Source organism: Ailuropoda melanoleuca, chromosome 7 (genome assembly GCF_002007445.2).
Source record: "Ailuropoda melanoleuca isolate Jingjing chromosome 7, ASM200744v2, whole genome shotgun sequence".
Taxonomy (NCBI): domain Eukaryota; kingdom Metazoa; phylum Chordata; class Mammalia; order Carnivora; family Ursidae; genus Ailuropoda; species Ailuropoda melanoleuca.
Window position 1 is genome coordinate 55,211,450 of NC_048224.1, and position 18,138 is coordinate 55,229,587.

General features: G+C 54.3%; 1 protein-coding gene across 4 annotated transcripts in view; it reads left to right on the forward strand.

Moving 5' to 3' along the window:
• The window catches only part of FUBP3 (far upstream element binding protein 3), a 50,952-nt gene that overhangs the window by 25,781 nt on the left and 7,033 nt on the right, over nt 1–18,138 (forward strand). For all 4 annotated transcript variants that reach the window (XM_002915206.4, XM_019795280.2, XM_034664676.1 and 1 more), the window contains 12 exons: nt 574–623; nt 988–1,059; nt 2,335–2,392; nt 4,383–4,545; nt 5,761–5,859; nt 8,533–8,637; nt 9,937–10,039; nt 10,678–10,778; nt 12,875–13,016; nt 16,714–16,874; nt 17,659–17,732; nt 18,008–18,088. In XM_002915206.4, coding sequence (XP_002915252.1) covers nt 574–623; nt 988–1,059; nt 2,335–2,392; nt 4,383–4,545; nt 5,761–5,859; nt 8,533–8,637; nt 9,937–10,039; nt 10,678–10,778; nt 12,875–13,016; nt 16,714–16,874; nt 17,659–17,732; nt 18,008–18,088 — 1,209 coding nt within the window. The remainder of the gene's footprint in view (nt 1–573; nt 624–987; nt 1,060–2,334; nt 2,393–4,382; nt 4,546–5,760; nt 5,860–8,532; nt 8,638–9,936; nt 10,040–10,677; nt 10,779–12,874; nt 13,017–16,713; nt 16,875–17,658; nt 17,733–18,007; nt 18,089–18,138) is intronic.

Genomic DNA, 18,138 nt, shown 5'->3' on the forward strand with positions numbered 1-18,138 from the left:
GGTAATAGATGGGGTAGCATTTAACGAACGAACTTTGCAGAGCAAATGAGGTGATGATTCTGTCCGGTCAACACTGATTAGGCCTCTGCTGGGTACTGGTTCCATTTGGAGCATCTCACCCGAAACAACAGATAAATTAGAGGGAGGCCAGAAAGCAATAAAAAGATGGGGAAACAGGGAATGTTAAAGAAAAATTCGACATTGCTATCTCTGTCTAGCAAGGAGACCGGAAGAGAAGTTTAAACTAACTTCGAAGGCCCCAGAGAATCTTTAAAGTGTCAAGCAATACTGAGAAGAAAAGGCAGCTGTTAGTTGAGTTGACAGTTTAATGAAAAATCAGAGGTTTCTTCCTCTGACATAGCGAGAGAGGAGGCTTGGATCTTTTCGAAAAGCGATTGACTAAAGGGCCCGTTAGATGATGCTTTTTCTCAAGGGCTGGGGACTTGTTGGCCGAACTGGCATGATTCATTTTAAGTCTCTGTCTTCTGGCATGGCCAATAATGGGAAATTTGGGGAACCTGAAGTAGCCGTGAAATTCTTTATATGTTTTTCCAAAATGTTCTCTGTTTTTAGGGCAGTAATAACAGAAGAATTCAAAGTGCCTGATAAAATGGTGGGATTTAGTAAGTATCCCCATTCTCTACTTTCCCCTGATTAATCTCCCAGTGTGACCATCACTGTGGTAGAATGCTTTGCACGTTGTGTCCCCCAGAGCTCTGAAGGGCTGCAGGTCTCTCTCCAGGCTGAGAGATAGAGACCCATGTGCCCCCCACCCATCTCTCTCCCCACCCCACCTCTCTCCTCACTTCAGCTGAGTACCCTGTACCTGTCCGCTGTGTTTCACATATGATTTCCGAGGCTCACTGAGGCCGCCCTGATTTGCAGTGTCACGAGCCAAGTGTAAATGTTTGCTGAATTCATTAAGTCATTCATGCCTGGTTAAATATGGAACGGAAGCTTGTTCTGACCCTGTTCCATTTGTTTCAGTTATCGGCAGGGGAGGTGAGCAGATTTCACGGATTCAAGCAGAATCTGGTTGCAAAATTCAGATTGCTTCAGGTAAGGCTTCTTTTCTCATAGATCTCAATTGAGTAGAAATCAGTACTTTGCCAAGTTTTCTAGATTCATTACCTTTGCTCGTTGCTTAGAAGTTTAGGAGCCCGGGTAAGTATATGCGATTGCTGTTTGCCTTGTGCTTATAGAGCTGGACTCCCAGATGAGAACCAGAAAAACTGGGGAAAAAAGCAGGCCCGGAGATGAGGCCGCCCGCCTCAGCCTCTGGAGGAGGCCCTCCGCCAGCTCTGTGGCTCCGCGTGGCCCCTGCCAGACACCTGCTACTCTAGGACCTCTGTTTTCTGCACCAGGATGTTATGCCAGATGTGGGGCCTAGAGGAGCGCTGTGGCTTTGGGGGTCACTCCTGGGGACTGCTCACTGACTCCCCTGGATTAGACCACCCCCCACCCCCCGTTGTGGTAAGAGGCCAAGGCTAGCCGGGGGTTCTGGCTTAATTAGCACATGTGAAACACAGTTCGGACCTTTCCTAGCTGGGGCCGTTTTGACCATGCATCGTGGAGAGAGACTGGTTGAGGAAAAGAAGCGTTCTTATGTTATTAGTAGTTCAAACAACTCTTGAGTTTGGTCTCTTTCCATAGTGGAGGGAGGGGGCGCGGAGGACCGTTGACTGGAGAAGCATTTGTCTGTTTAAAAGATACGAATTACAGTGTCTCAAAGGTGGTAACTGCTGTTAGTCGTCTTTTTTTTTTTTTTTTTGGAGTTAAGAATTTTAAGGGGCATTTTTTCAGGAGCAAAGTAAAGCGTCGTGTGGTGTTGGAAAGCAAGCTTTTCCTCTCTTGTCAAATGGCCCGGAATTGTTTCCATGTACATGTCACTGCTGTCTTGAGAGAGTCATTCACTACCTGGTGATAGGCCCAATGCGTATCTACCATTAAATGGCTCACTGGTGTGCAAACAGGTGACCTTAACCCCTCTGCAGGCGGAGGAACCGAGGAACAGCGGGTCACACGACTCAGGCACTTCTTAGCACACAAATGGGTCAGAAATGAAGCTGAGACCACTCATTAGGACCCACTCTGAGAGCTCCGCCGCGTCCTGCCCGCCCCCCTGCAGAATTTGTTTCTACTTTGAGAATCTAGGGGGGAGCGACCAGCCTACTGTTCTCTCCACGAGTGGAAGCAAATGGTCTTTTTCTGGGGCCTGGGCTTCTGCGGGGCCGGTGTAGGAACCAGCCCAGAGAGACCATCTTGCACAGAGGCTCAGGTGCACGGTTGCCTGAAGCCCGCCAACGCGCCTCATCTTCTTGATTCTTCTTATAGAGAGTTCTGGGATTCCAGAGAGGCCCTGTGTACTTACCGGAACCCCAGAAAGTATTGAGTAAGTTTATTTTATTTACTTTTTCCTTTCACTCTTCTTCCTCCTTCCCCAAATGGGGAGACATGGAAGGGCAAAACTGTTACTGAGCACTGTGGATCTGTGCTGCAACCTGGCCACGAGAGCAGGTGCTTCTGTGGAGAAGGATCTGGGAGGTTGCCACGCCAGGGGAGTTTTCTGGTACTTAAAACACATAAGGTATCACTTTTTTTTTTTTCCCCCCCAAAGCCCTACAGAATTTCTGGCAGCTGTCATAACACCCACTCCATACACCAGGTTCTTTAAAAGCGTGCGCTTACCCCGCCTGAGTGCTCTACTCAGCGTTCTCCTTCCTTGGTAACACCCCCTTTACCTGAGCAGGTCTGCTTTCGTGAGCCTGTCACGTGGTGAACCATTGAGAACCTGGTACCAGGTCTTCTGCCTGGGGGTGATCCCATTGCCCTTCTGACATCTGTGAACCAAATGAATTGACTCTTCGTGGCCATTGCTCCCCCAGAGGGTGCCTTGACTTTGGTGGGGGGCGGCCTTGCGACCACCTTACCGCTGGCATTGCTTTCCAACCCTGGGACACCCGGGCTCAGAGCCTTATATCAGGGGCAGGCCTTGTCAGTCCACGAGCCTCCTGGGGAACGGGGATGTACTAACTTAGAGTCTTCTCGCTCTCCTCTTTCAGTCGACTGAGTAGCGTTGCATTTGGGGACGGGGGTGCTCAGATTACGTGTGGCTCAGTAGATAGGGCTGTTTCACTGTTGCCATTTCTCCGGAAGTCCAGATGAGTTTAAATTCTCTTGTTCTGCCACAACATTACAAGCAGTGAACCAGAATGAATATCGCTGGCAGGCATGTATTATAGGGCAAGCGGGATGGTTTTGCTGGAGTCAAGGCATTTTTCTTCCAACACAGGTTAATTTAGTACCCAAGCAAAATATTAAAAAGCTGGCGTCGCTGAGGAGACCGGCCAGGCCGATTCTGTACACAGAGAGGCTCAAGACGACGGAAGGCAACATCTGTTTCCTCCCTTTCTCTTCTTTCCTCTGTTCTTCTAACCATTCCTGCTTCCTCTTCTACCCAGGCAGTCCGGGCAACGGGATTGTAACTTTAGGAGGAAACAGTTTCGTTTTCTTCTTCGGGTGCTGCATAGTAGCTGAATTCTTCCCTATGGGAGGAACCAAAAAATAGATCGTACATGGTGATTTAAGGAACAAATACTGCAGAACAAACCAGCCAGGGGAGCTTCTGGTGCTGAAAAGGCGATCTCCCCGACAGGTGGCCTGGGCGGGCCAGGCCGGGCGTGCTGTGTCAACAATGCAGTCTCCCTCCCCCGCCTCCAAGTCCCCTGGCACCAGACAGCATCCCAGGGGAAGCAGGGGCCTGAAAATCCAAGCAGACAGGCACGGAGCCACACCAGGGCCCGGCCTCCTCTTCCCAGCCCTTGAGACCACACTGGCGATCCATCGCCTGAGCTCAAAAGTCGTAGGGCAGGTTGGTTAGGGAGAAGAGATTCGGAGCCTGGGAATTCAGATGGTGACTACTAACCCTCGCTTGCTTTCTTCTCATCTCTCTCGTTGCTCTCTCCTGCCCGTATTTAACCAGTGTCTCTTGAGTGTCTCCTCTGTGGGAAGCATTATGTTGGACTGGGGACCAGAGAGAGGTGCAGAGGGATCAGAGGTGGTCTCCCCCGCCATAGCAGCTGACGGTTCTGATAGGAGACGAGATGTGTTGGTGATGGCAATGCCAGACCCCCTCACAAGCAGAGGGCAGGCCGGACAGGGCTGTGTTGGAATGTTAGTGTGTGGTGTGTGTTGCTTTTAAATTCCAGCCCGGTAGCATGGCGGATGGCACAGACCTCCCGGGTTGTGGGGGCAGGAGCTGGAGCTGGATGGAGGGCTGCCTTGACTCCTTCGTGGTCTTCCCCCGGTGCTGTTTCCCTCCCGTGGGTGCCTAGCATGTTCATTTAATGCTCCTTCTCTTGTGATTCTTTTCCCTCCCAAAGACAAGCCAAACGTCTCCTGGGGCAGATTGTGGACCGCTGTCGGAACGGACCTGGCTTTCATAACGACATAGACGGCAATAGCACGATCCAGGAAATTCTTATCCCTGCGTCTAAAGTGGGTCTGGTCATCGGCAAAGGAGGGGAAACAATCAAGCAGCTGCAGGTATGTGGGCCCTTAGCAGAGCGGCGCTTCAACGGGCCTTCCAGGATGGGGGGGGGGGCTGGTCCTAACCCAGACTCCCCCCACCGGGCTGGCTGTACAGCCCTCGGTGCAGAGCTCCCCTTGCTCCCCCTGCTCCGGTGGTGCCCACGGTGCTGTCGGACGGATGCCTTATGAGCCGTTACTGCGGCCGGGCCCGAGGCCAGGTATGATGCTAGGTCCTGCGGCCCGTTGGGGCAGTGGCGCTCTGTGAGGGTTGCTTTTACCACCACGTGACGACATCTCGGGTGAAAGCACCGTGTCCAGAGCTGGGGCTCTTAGCCAGCCATACGCCCCCTCGCTAGCTGTGGGATCTTGAGTATATTTGTATATTTCTCTAGGGCTCGGAGTCCTTGTCGGCCTCACTGCTGTCATGAAGCTGAAATAATACCTGTGATTTTATCCTTACATAAGACCCTTAGCACAGAGCCCGTTACTGAGTAAATGCTCCCCAAACATTAGCTGCTACTGTTCCAGAATCCCTCGTGTGAGACACGGGGAGCCAGACGTGTTTCAGAATTGAACAGCCCCGGCAAGTTCCGGAGCGCACCCCGTAACCAGATGCTTGTTGGCCTAGCCAGATGTAACGACAGTCAGGCTCAGTGAGGGAAGGGCTACAGATACGCTGCCGAGAGTTCAGCTTCGTTTTGCTGCCAGATGAGTTATGCACAAACTTTTATTTCCAAACTCCTGGACTTTTGAAGTTGCAGGTCAGGGGTCATGGGCTGCCCGGTGTGCGCTCTCACAGCCCAGCTCTTGGCCTGGTGGGCACTCTACTGTGGGCTCTAGGGTCCTTTACGCCAGAATCTACCTCTTGCTGCCCCCTGCCTTGCCTCAGCTCTGGGACCTTAGGCAGCTTGCTCTCAGGACCCGCTCCATCAGTGAAATAGGGCAACGGGATCCCTTCTGTCTCAGAGCTGTGCATGGGCCCGAACTAGATGACACTAGTGCCTGGCACCTCAGAAAACTAGTTCATTAAGTTGAGATATTCTGGGGACCAGGAAGGAAGAGGGTTTTGGGACACGGCTAGCGTGGCCTGCGTGCCGGCATCCTCAGAGGGCGGCACCTTGAGGTCGGTGGGACGTCCTTGAGGGTGGCCGGGGCCCAGCCCCATGCTTGTGCTGCGTGCGCGTTCTTATTCCCTGCGGTGAGGCCGGTACTGGCGTGCTACCCCCACAGGAACGGACGGGCGTGAAAATGGTCATGATCCAGGACGGCCCGTTGCCAACGGGAGCAGACAAGCCTCTCCGCATCACCGGAGACCCGTTCAAAGTACAGGTAGGGGAGAAAGCTCGGATCGCGTGGGTCCTGGGTGTTGGGGGGGTGGTCGGACTTGGGAGGAATGTGTAGAGCTTGCATGTCATTCAAGAAGTTGTAAAGCTGAATGTGCCTTTATTTAAGGTGAACTGTTGCCCCAAACCAAGTGTGATGATGGAAGGGCTGTAGGGCTGTCCTGCTTCCGCCAGAGCCACTTGGCACAGGTGGCCGTTCGAATTAATTCAGAGTAAATGAGAATGGAGCTCCTCGTTTACAGCGGCCGTATTTTGAGAGCCGAAGAGCCACACGAGGATGGCAGCGAAGGTCGTGGACAGTGCGTGTACGGAACATTCCCGTCAATGGAGACGGTTTTGTTGCACTGGTCAGATGCAGGCTCCCATCTGTTGGCCTGCGGGTACCTCAGCTGCAGGCTTTGTTTGGCTCTTACTTGCTTGTTCTCTCTTGGCTCATCTTTGCAAGACCTCCAGCTCCGGTGGGAGGTGAGCAGCCCGCAGGCATACGTGTGCCCTCGGAGCAAGCGTCCTGTGCCCTGAGCGCCCAGCCACAGAGGACAGCCCATTTCTGAAAGCAGTAAGGGGCTTAGTCTTAGACCCTGTGGGGCAGAGCCACTGTCCGACTCTCACTGTCAGCAGGAACGTGAGTGGGCTGCGGGTGTGGGAACGCGTCTGTTCCCGTGAACTCCGAATGTTCTTTTCCTGCCCGCTGCAGCGTGCTGTGCCTTTGCTGCATTTAGAAGAGCCCCAGGGTGACGCACCTTGGTGAGCTAGTCTGTCAGCAGCAGCTGTTTCTCCGTAGGAGTTCTGGGGCTTTGAGGCAGCGAGGTTACCGGTCTCCGGCAAAATATTGCCCCCGATTCTTCCCCTCCCACGATACTCTATTTACACACGTATGGATTTATGTGTGTGCTTATTTACATACGGATGTATTTTTATTGTAATCGACACAAGATATTATGTCGGTTTCAGGGGTACAACATAGCAGCTGAACACGTTGGGAAAGTGTATCCATTACGAAGTGGCTCACCATAAGCGCGCTTACCCTCCGTCACCGTGCGGAGTGATTAAAGTAGCAGTGACTGTATCCCCGGTGCTGTACTTCTCAGCTCCGTGCCTCATTTCTCGTATAAACGCAAGTGTGTACCTCTTAATCCCCTTCACCTGTTCATTTCCCCCAGGGCTGAATGCTGCTGTTCAGCTTAACTCGAGGTGGTGTCACTGGTAGTCCTTCCGGTCCAGGGACAGACGTAAAGTCCTGGTTTTAAAACAGGATGGAGGGCCAGTGATGAAAACGGCCTCCTCCCTTGGGCTCCAGTCAGTGGGGCGGCCCTTGACACCCCTCCAGCAGGCCAGGGTCCCCCAGGTGCCTTGCCCCCCAGAACTTCTAACCTCCCTAAACGCATGCAGGTGGGCTCCCTGCTTGCCTTCTCTGGTGGAACCTTTGGTTCTATGAAAAGAACCCTGTAGCAAAGAGCTTATCTCCTTGATGTTCCCTGAATTGGCAGGAAAATCATGACAACTGAAGGTTTTTAGTATTTTTTTTTTTAAATTTTAAAACTATGTATATTCCACATTTTTTTATTTGGGAAAAGCCATTTGCTATGTTAAGGATAAATTGTTGGTCATTTGTTTTCTCTTCCCAACTTTGTATTATGAAAAACTTTAAACATACAGACAAGTTGAAAAGATAGAACAGTGAACACATTCGTGTGTGGCCTCATCCTGCCTGTCGTTTTGCCACGCTTGTGTGTGTGTGTACCTTACTTAATTACTAATTTCTGCTTTCCCGTACCACTGGTAAGTGAGGAAATGGCAGGTGTCATGACCGTCTACCCCTAGATCCTGCATGACTCTCCTAAGAGTTAAGAACTAATTTCTGTAACCAGGCCTAAGAAAATGATAGCAAATCCCATAACGTCGTCTTAGAGTCAGTCCCATACTCCAGTTTCTCTCAAATGTCTGAAGATTTTAATTGCTGTTTTGGGGTTTTTTGGTTTGGTTTTTCCAGAACCAGGATGCAGCCTGGGTTCCCATGACCTTGAGTTGTTACATACGGCTGATGTTCAGGGCAGATTCCTGTGGGGCTGGGACCGGTGTGGGGAGGATGGACCAACTTAAGGGCATTTGGGGGCAGAGGGCGCTGAGTGTGCCTCTGAGAGCGTCAGGCCCAGGAGGTAGTCTTGCCAGTTGGTAATTAGGGTATTTGATCTCTGGGTGCTGGAAGATCTTTTCAGGCCCCCTGGGCTGGCGTTTTCCCTTTACCTCCCCGGAGTTCCTCTGCGGTGGGATGCCTTGTAATGTCTTTTCCGTGGAACCTGCCCACAGAGCTCTCAGAAAGAAACAGTGTGCCAGACTGCCTCAGGCCATGGTAATCCAGCTCCGACCCAGCACCAATGTGCTGATCCGACCATGGTTTAAAGGCGGGAGGGCCCTTGTCTGTGTGGATGTCTTGGGCCGTGTAAAGAACACGTCACCTAGGATTTGATCTATGGGACCCTCCCCAGCAGCCTGCCTGTGTCCCACATGGTAATACGCAGGAAGTAAGCTGTCTCACAGCTCAGCGCCGTCTGAGTCTTTAAGCCCCACGTAACAGGGTCTGATCTTGAAATTTCACCTGGTGTCATGTCTTTTCTTAGGATTTTGGTTTCAATAATGCCTTTCCTCTGTGTTTACGCAGCAAGCAAGAGAAATGGTATTAGAGATCATCCGCGAGAAAGACCAAGCTGACTTTCGCGGCGTCCGAGGTGACTTCGGTGCCCGAGTTGGGGGAGGCAGCATAGAGGTACGCTTGCCCCGCAGGTCGGTTCCCAGGCAAACGCGCCACACTTTGGTTAGCTCCTTAACCTTGAGGGAGGGAGTGAGCTTTGATCTCATCTTCAAAGCCAGGGTGCGTGTGAGGAAGGACCGAGATAGTGGAGATCGTGGGCCGTAGGGAAGGGACTTGCAGGAAATGGGGCCATCCTCCTGGTTATGTGGTTTGCCTCAAGGCTTTTCCTGCTGCCCAGGTGAAGACCAAAGGCCAGGTTTTCTCGGCGCTGCACTGTGACCCTATCAGACCTGGAAGCCCAACTCACTGATGAGGTGCAATGGGATGAAAAGCTTTCCTTTACTTTAAAATTTTTTTTTTTTAAATTTATTTAGGTGAGAGAGAAAGAGAGTGTGTGTGTGCAGGGGCAGGGAGGGGCAGAGGGAGAGAATCTCAGGCAGGCTCCCCACTGAGCGTAGAGCCCAACACAGGGCTTGATGTCACAGCCTGAGTTCATAACCTGAGCCAAAGCCAAGAGTTGGACGCTTAACCAACTGAGCCACCCGGGTGCTCCGAAAAGCTTTCCTTTATGATGAAGTTTTGCGATACGCTGCACCGTGGATAGAACACGAGGGATAGGGTGAACATCGTGCTTCGTAAAGTAAGCCAGATACAGAGGGACAAATGCTGTGGGATTCCACTTGCACGAGGTGCCCAGGATGGGCAAGTTCATGGAGACAGAATGTAGAGCAGAGGTGACCAAGGCTGACGGAAAGAGTCTCAGTTTAATGGATACAGAATTGGGGGGGGTTGATGAAAAGGTTTTGGGGGGTATAGAGACCGGTGATGGTTACACAACGTTGTGAGTATATTTCATGCTGCTGAACTGTATCCTTACAAATGGTGAAGATGATAAAGATTACGTTCTGTGTATTTTATCACAATAAAAGAATGAAGGGGAGATTTAAAAAAACATTTTCAAGGACCAGCAGTATAATCAGTGTATGTGGTCCATGTACGCTGATTTCATGGAATTGGGAAGACGAGCTTGCCATTTGTAACCTTTTATCTTGAAGGCTTGCTCTTTACTTCATTGTTACAACCATGGTGATCAAACCTCAGATGCAGCAGGTACACGTAATAGGCAGGAATGTGGTCATCAATCACGATTTTTTTCCTAAGAGGGAAAAATATGTTCTGTCGTATTTCCAGGAAGGCACTGCAATCAAGATGGAGTTGTTTGGTTTTGGGTTTGTTTTTTTTTAATGTACCCTTGAAGAAGTAACAGATTTGCAGGCAGCTCTGATCAGGTTTTGGTCGGTCCCCTGTGCTTAGGTCTCTGTGCCGAGGTTTGCTGTTGGGATTGTAATAGGAAGAAACGGGGAGATGATCAAGAAGATTCAGAATGACGCCGGGGTGAGGATTCAGTTCAAGCCAGGTTCGTTTCGGTGATGTCAGAACTCCTTAGTGCTGTGAAGACTTAACAAAGCACTTAACAAGACAAGGACTGTGTCGTTAGCTCATGTGTGTGTGTTCCCTCCCCCCTCCTTCTCTCTCGAGCTCCCTCCTCCCCCCCATACTATTGCCAGATTCTCAATCTAGCTTTCTCCTCTGGGCCCTCATAGCATTTCCAGCTTTCAATTTTGTTAAGACTTAAAAAAAAAAAAAACCCAAAAAACTATTATTTTGACTTCATTATTTAAAGATAAAACCATGTAAAAAAAGGACTGACATCTTAGAATAAGACAGCTCTTTAAGTTTCATAGATTTACCTTCATGAGCAAAATTATTTACATTGTCTTAATTTTCCTCATTTCTCTGAAGATGGGAAAACACTGTGATAGGGTCATTTGTGGCAACATTGCCATAGCTCAACTCTGCTTTCTTTTGCTTTATGGTTTTGTGTTTCTGGAACGATATCTCTTTTAAATGCCTGTAATTACATAGGAAGTGAGTGTGGACATTGGCCATGCAAAATGATATAGCCGTCTGTGCTTCTCTGTGCAAGTCAGACTGACCTTTGTTTCCAGCTGAAGTTGGGCTTTTCCTAACCTCGCCTCTCACTTTGTTCTGCAGACGATGGTATTAGTCCGGAGAGAGCTGCACAAGTCATGGGACCCCCAGATCGGTGTCAGCATGCAGCACACGTCATCAACGAGCTTATTCTTACAGCTCAGGTGGGTCCGGCTCTCTGGGGTTCCGATGCATCACCCGCACAAGCGGGAAGTGCCACACGGGATCTCAGGGCAGCATCGTAGGGCGGCCACATCCTGTCGGGTCACGATTCTGGAACGTAGCACTCTTGTCAGTTGCCTGCCTCCAGGGACAGGGCCGGCAGCTTCTCCACCTCTGCCCGTTTCCCGCCTTCGCGTATTTTGTGACTAGCTTCTTGCTGCCCTGCCTTCGTAATCCCAGGGTCTAGGTTTTCTTGACACAGTAAGTTCCTGACTCTCAACTGTTGGGAGGAGTACAGCACAGGTCACCACGTGTCAAGCCATCGGCTGTACTTCGTGTGGAACTATATTACGTCAACTCCAGGGTGTCTGGGGGCTCAGTCAGTTCAGCGTCCGACTCTTGATCTCAGCTCAGGTCTTGATCTCAGGGTCGTGAATTCAAGCCCCGCATTGGCCTCCACGCACTGGATTCCACACACATGTCTGTCTCGGGGACACAAGCAAGCCTGTGTGACGCTGTTAGCATCACCACCGGCCCCCCTCTAGGACGTGCTCCGGAACCCCTGTGACCGACGCTAGGTCAGCACATGCCCTAGGTGTGCCAGACTGAGGGAAAGTTAACAACACCTGGAGCCGAGGAGAAGCACGGGATCGGAAACCATAGCCCCCGCTCTGCCGTGAGCCGTGTGAACTGGGACAGGCCTCTGAACCTCCCCAGGCTGAGCTCTCAGCCACAGACCCGAGGTTGGGGGGGGGTGGCGGGTGAACCAGGTGTGCTGCCCACGAGATCCCCCAAGTCACCAAGCATCCGTGTTGGAGCAACGGGATGACGGCCCCCACCGCACACTTCCCCAGTCAGCAGATCCCAGAGAGGGGCTTGGGCTTCTGCCGGAGTCCTGGGCAATTCTTAGGATGAGACAAGTTCAGAAGAGAATGCCTAAGTGAGTCCAGCATCATTTGTGGCGGGGGGAGTCGACAGACCCCGAGCTGCAGAGGTGCAGGGCGGCCGGGAGACAGCCTCACCCCCGAGAGTCTGGTGCAGGCCAGGGAGTCGGCCGTGTGTGTGCGCGCCTGTGTGCAGGCCTTTTGACGTTAACCCTACAGTGGCCTTGTTTACTCGTCATTTGTCTCTCATAAAAGCCATGTGCAGGGAAAAAGCACTCTGGCCATCTCTGCTTTCTGCTGGATTCTGCGTAAGCGCTCCGTTTCCCCCTCATCAGCGTAGGCAGGTTTTGCCAGACGTGGTCCGCTGGGTGGAGCATCGGGTCAGCTGCTCGCTTCCATGAGGGGCGCTCGGCTTGGCCAGGTTTGCCCTCCACATATAAGAAAGAATGTAAATGCTGCAGCTCCCGAGCGACTCGGGACAAAGACCTCCAGTGAGATTGGCTGCCCCTGAGTGAAAGGAACCTTCCTCTGTCGGTGTTGGCCGTGGCTTGTGCTCTGCTGGGCACCCGGCGTGAGGCTGTCCGAGGCTGCTCCGCCCCCGAACCGTGGGCCCACGCACCTGGTTTATTCCCTCCTTTTGGGGAGAACGGGACAACCTGGCTTTCCTTGAGAGCCTTTTATCCTTTCGCCAGTTGGCTTGCGAGGTGCCCCAACTACGTGAGGGCAGTGTCTGCGGCCAGGAGGGCTGGAGGCCTGCTTGCCGCTCAGGCGTCACTTTGAGATGCCCGCAGCTCGTTCTCGCGTCTGGCGTCTGGCAGGCCCAGCGCGTGTTAGCCACGGGGAAAGGGCAGCCTTGGTGTAGACTAGAGAACCGACGCCCGACACCTGGACATTCGGGCCCAGTAACGAAGAGTCGCTGCGACCAGGCACCGGGTCCGACGGGAGTTTATTCGCAACTGCCTGTTTGAGTTGGGTGCCGTGGGGCTGTCCGTGTAACCACATGCGTCCGTCTGCACACGTCCTCTTTGACTGCGCCTAGGATTTTGTTAATTCTGGCTTTGAAAGAGCACTTCAGATGCTGAAATGTGGAAGGGTGCCGAGGTTCTCGCATGTGGCATTGATTATATCCTGTCACGTCACCTCCTCCCGGGGGCTGAAACGTGGTCCCGGTGGCAGTGGCAGAAATCGTCACTTGAGCTTTGCTTCCTTCCCAGGAGAGAGACGGCTTCGGAGGCCTCGCGGTGGCCAGAGGACGAGGCCGTGGCCGCGGTGACTGGAGCGTGGGAGCCCCCGGTGGCGTCCAGGAGATAACGTACACGGTGCCGGCGGATAAGTGCGGCCTCGTCATAGGCAAAGGTGAGGGGCCGCTGCTGGGGTTCCGTGGTCCTCCCCATCGGTCCTGCCCGACCACGGACAGGGCCCCCGCGGTACCTCCAGGGCGTGACGTCAGGTCTGTTGGCTGCGCCGACTACAGGTGCCCGGTCTGCGACGTCAGCCGCCTTCTGTAGGGCCCCTGCCGGGTAGGCGGGCTGTCGGTTGTCGCGGACGAACAGACTGGAAGTGAGGCCCCGTGCCTGGTGAAGCCGCGTAGGTGTCGAAAAGGTGCCCTGCCCGGCATGAGGGGGCTCTGGGTGTTTGCCGACAGACTGATGAGGGATTCATTTGCCTCCCGGGAGCTCAGAGGAACAGTTAAGATCGCCCTCTGACGAGTGTGTCACTTTTTGTCCTGACTAGACTCAGGTATTTGGTCCTTATTGACTCGTGCGAGAACGGCATCTATCCTTCGAGCACATTCACTGTGAGTAATGGACACCCTGTGGAGGGAAATAAAAATCGGTTCATTGTTTCTGGGCTTTGTAGGGAAGTTAGGTAAGAAACGCTTGTGAGTGGCCGGCGTGGCCCCCAGCCGCCCTTCGCTGGGAGCAGGGGAAGAGCAGGCAGACGTCCGGGCCGCCAGGCGGCCTTCTCCGCGGCGGGCTGGCCTCCCCACCGGCAGCGCACGCACGTCCGGCCGTGGCCTTTGTATCTGCCTCTGTCCGTGTTTGACGACATGTGGGGGAAGTGAATACCGGCCTCCCCCGAGAGTTTCTCCCCCTTCTGCCGCCCCCAGCCCTCTCTGACCCAGGGCAGAGGGCCCATCCTCAGCCCGTGACTGGGGAACGTCTTCGCTGAGAGCCGACATGGCCTCAGCACACTGTCCCGCGCCGGCGCAGGGTGGGCCGACCCCTCCTGCCCCCTCCTTCACCTTCTAGACTCTGCGTTGGCCCTGTCGTGGGCGGTGTGTGTGGTGTGCTCCTTCGGAACATGTATCTCCTTTGTGTCGTCTTCTAGATTGTTCATCTCTCGGAGATGGTAGGAACAATGTGGGCTTGTTTTCATTCGCTGGCGGGGTGTATGCGCTGATCAGGGTTTTCAGTTGGTGTTGTCAGCTGCCCGGGTGCTGGGGTAAGTCACACCCGCTCCCCAGACCGCCAGCTTGGCTGCCGTGAGAGGCGGACCAGTTGGTGCCTATAGGTCGAGAAGCAGAGCTAGGCTTCTGTGGCTTTTGAGGACCGTTTTACCCAGGAGGGTTGACTCGATGACTGTGCGTTTCCTCCGGACTGACGGACCTCGACCGTTCCCAGTAGTCAGTGAGACAGGCCTGGGTGCGGGCAGAAATGCCCCTTGTGGTTTGTCCTCGGAAATGTCATCCTGAGCGACTCTCACAGGAAAGTGACGACAGCACGGAGCGGTGGCTGATCGGTGTGTGTCCTGGGGTTCTGACAGCAGCCTCAAGGCCCAAAGTTTTGTCAGCCAGCGTCTTTCTCCACCGCCGCCTCCCCCACCCGCCACACACACACACACACACACACACACACACACACACACACACACACACACGGGCTGGGCAGGAGGGGGTGCACCTTCTTAGGGAAGGCTCGCGGGTGAGGGTAAGTGAAGGAGATGGGAGAGGGAGCCACAGGCAGTGAGGCTGCGCACCCCCCTCCCCAGCTCCAGTCCTCGGACAGACGCTGCCTCCCCGGGCCCCTGCTGGATTTCCATGATAAATACAGCAGCCGTGACAGATAGTGCGGCCAGCCCTGCTCTTGTCAGCCAGGCCTTTTAGCAGGTTTGATTAATTGCTTTACGATTTCACGTCCAGCCGGGGGGCCACTGGTGGGTCGCTTCTGCCCCCCATCAGGTGGAAGAATGGACAGGCTGCTGAATGAGCCTGTAGACAGCCACCATGTGCCAAGCTGGTGACCTCATTTTGAAGGAAGATGAACTTAAATGAACTCCTTCCGGCCCCGCACAGTATTGTGGTGCCTCTTCCCCTGATTAACATGCTGCCCGGGCCTCGGGGAGAGGGCTGCGGGGCTGCTGCTCTAAGTGCCCGCGGAGGAGGGCTCGTCTGGGCTGCAGGGCTCGCAGCCTCAGACACGCGCGCCCTTTTGTGCTCTCGCCTCTGGAACCCAGCGGCGCCTGGGGGAGACTGGAGGATTCCTTCAGGTGCCGGGTGTGCGGTCGGAAGGCTTCCAGTTCCTCCTCCTTGCCCTTCCTTAAGCCCCAGAAACACTTTGCCCAGAAGCCAAGCTGCTCACTTCGCGTGGTGCAAAGAGGATAAATTCACGACCCAGGAGCAGAGAGAGGGTCGCGGTCGTAGGGCTGGGAGGGGCTCACTCCTACCAGGAGGCCGGCTGAGCTGCTTGCTGAAGGCTTTTCTGCGACTTTCTGTGTTGGCCAGTGCTGTGTGCTGGAGGTGGAAAACACAGGGACGCTTTTCTTAAACTGTCGCAGAACTTGAAGGAAATCACGTGCACGACACGTTGGTCTGCTGTAGTGTTGTTTTTAACTTGCTTTTAAATTGAAACCCACCCTCCATGAAACTGACACGCAGCTCGAACCGATCTGAACAAAGCTTTCCCCGAAGGCCGGCAGCCTCCCGGGTTCGTCCCTGTGGTGTCTGTCTGCCTTCGGGAAGGCTGGCAGGACCCTGGCTCTGATCTTGCTTCCTGAGCCCATAGCGTCCCATCAAGGAGGAGATAAGACACAACATAGGCTGGGTCTGCTCTTGGGATCCCCTCCTTGTCTACTGGCTTGATGGGCGCTCCAGCAGCAGGCTGGAAGGATTGCGGACGTGTTACCATGAAATGACAAATGTCATTTGAGGTTCGTTTTGACTCTGGGCGGTGTGGAACGACAGAGACTGGCCTTTAGTCTTTGCTTTTGATCATTTGGGGCTCTCTGGTCGCCTGCACCAGATTTTCCAGACTGTCTGTCTTTTTCTGATGTTGCAAAACTGCGCTCCCAGGTTTTCCTTGTATTCTGCCCCCCCCACCCCACCCCCCGAGTTGAGCAGAACTGATCTGTAAATTCTGTGAAATTTCAAAAGAAGAATCAAACCATTGTGACGCCGCTGGCGCTTTTGTTACACGAATCTCATTATGAGACTGGAACTCTCACAGGGTTTTCAAAGAGTCCAACTAAATTTTCATTACCCCGCTCCACCCAGGCCTCTGTGACCCCCATCCTCGGCTGCCTCTCTGTCTAGACCTGCCCCCCCCGCCCCCCCACCTGCCATGGAGGAGGCAGGGACTTGAGAAGTGACAGGATGGGCCGTGGAGAGCCCGAGTGGGCTCCGGGCATTGTTGGAGGCAACAGCGCGTATGTTCGCCCTGCGGAGGGAGGGAGAGCAGCAAGGCCGTGGCCCAGGGGGCTGAGGACACAGTGTGCTACCCGGGGCGGAGGCACGGCTTGCAGCGAGCCTCCAAGAGCCCAGCTTACCGTGCGCGTCCGTGGGCTCCGGGCCTTGGCGCTGGGTGCCTCGCGGTGTCCGGTCTCAGCCCGGCTCGGAGAGAAGGACCAGCTTCTTCGCTCCTGGTTTTACAAATGCGAGAGCCCTGGTGTTTGTCAGAACAGTTTCAGAGTAAATCGAAGGTACTTGTCCTCTCTCTCGTGAAGGGCTGGGGTGCGGATGACACCCTTTCCTCCTCTTCGCGGCAAAGGACCGCCGGGCCTCTGGGTCCGCCACAACCGCCACTTACCCTTCTGTCTTGTGTCCGCCTGCCTGCAGGGGGTGAAAACATCAAAAGCATAAATCAGCAGTCAGGAGCGCACGTGGAGCTCCAGCGGAACCCCCCTCCCAACACTGACCCCAACCTGCGAATATTCACCATCAGGGGCATTCCTCAACAGATCGAGGTGGCCAGACATCTCATAGATGAGAAAGTTGGCGTACGTACAAGGTCCTTCCCCTGCCTGGCTTAACGATAGCTGGGTTTTCTTTTGGATGGCCAAGGTACCCGCTCTCCCCAGCACCTGTACTTCCTGTGCCTTTCGGCCCTCGTGTCACGTGAGGGCGACCCCTCCCACGTTGCCAAGGGGGAAGGTCGGGGCCCAGGGATGCCAGGGCCAGGCCCAGGCGCGCTGAGGGCAGCCCTCTGGCAGAACTCACCGAGGCCCCCCCAGCTCAGCAGCTCAGGCCCAGAGCCGGGTCCCCTGCAGGCTTAGAGGAGCAGCTGGGGCAGCAGCCTCCCCCCAGCACTGCCCCCAGACTCCCGCGGGCGTGGCCCTGGCGGCCAGCCCTGCAGGCGGCTTTCATTGACTCTGGCTTTAGTTTCAGGCACCTCAAAGCAGATAAAGAAAGGGAGTGTTGATGGAGGACAGATTGGCCACTGCTCACCTCAAAGGGGACGTAGAATGGCAGAAAGAGCCGTGGGCCAGCCTAAATTGACGGGAGAGTCAAGCAGGTTGGTCCCTACCCCCAGGGTGACACGCTAGGGCAATTGTGGTGGTGCCAGTACTGGCTGTGTGGTGGTTTCGGTCACTCGATGGGGCAGAAGCCATTTCTGCAAGTAAAAAGTCCACTGTGGGGAAGCGAGGCTAGCGAGTGTCATAGGGTATCTGTGCTTCACCTGACTCTGTCTCCCTGAACGCCGTAGTTGGCCTTGGGGTGGGCCTGGGCAGAGGGCGGAGGTGCAGCCACCAGGAGGTGAGAGTTCCTCTGTGCCCACGACAGGGGACCAGTCTGGGAGCACCCGGAGCCTTTGGACAGAGCCCTTTCAGCCAGCCGCCTGCCGCACCCCATCAGAAGTGAGTCTCTCGCTCGGTCTCGGTGGGAAGAGTTCACTCTATCTCAAGAGGTCCTCTTTCTAGCTACTTCTAGGGAATGCCAGCCAAAAGCCTGGGTGTGGGCAGGATTCATCCCTCTGCCTCTCTCGCTGGCTCCTATAGCCTGTTCGTAGCCCCCTGGCTAGTCCTGGGGGTGAGCGCCTTCCCAGGGGGCGGGGGGCCTCGTGGTCGGTGCTGCCCTCCCTCAGCGGCTCTCCCTACCCAGTTGTGTTCATTTGTTCTCCACTTTCTTTTAGCACATTTCCCCCAAGGAGCTCAGGCTGCTTCCCGAGCATTGCTGCTAAAGTGAACGGAAACCCCCACAGCACCCCTGTGAGGTAGGCGACTGCTCACTCCATCCTTGTGGTTCTCTTGGGATGGGTGGGAA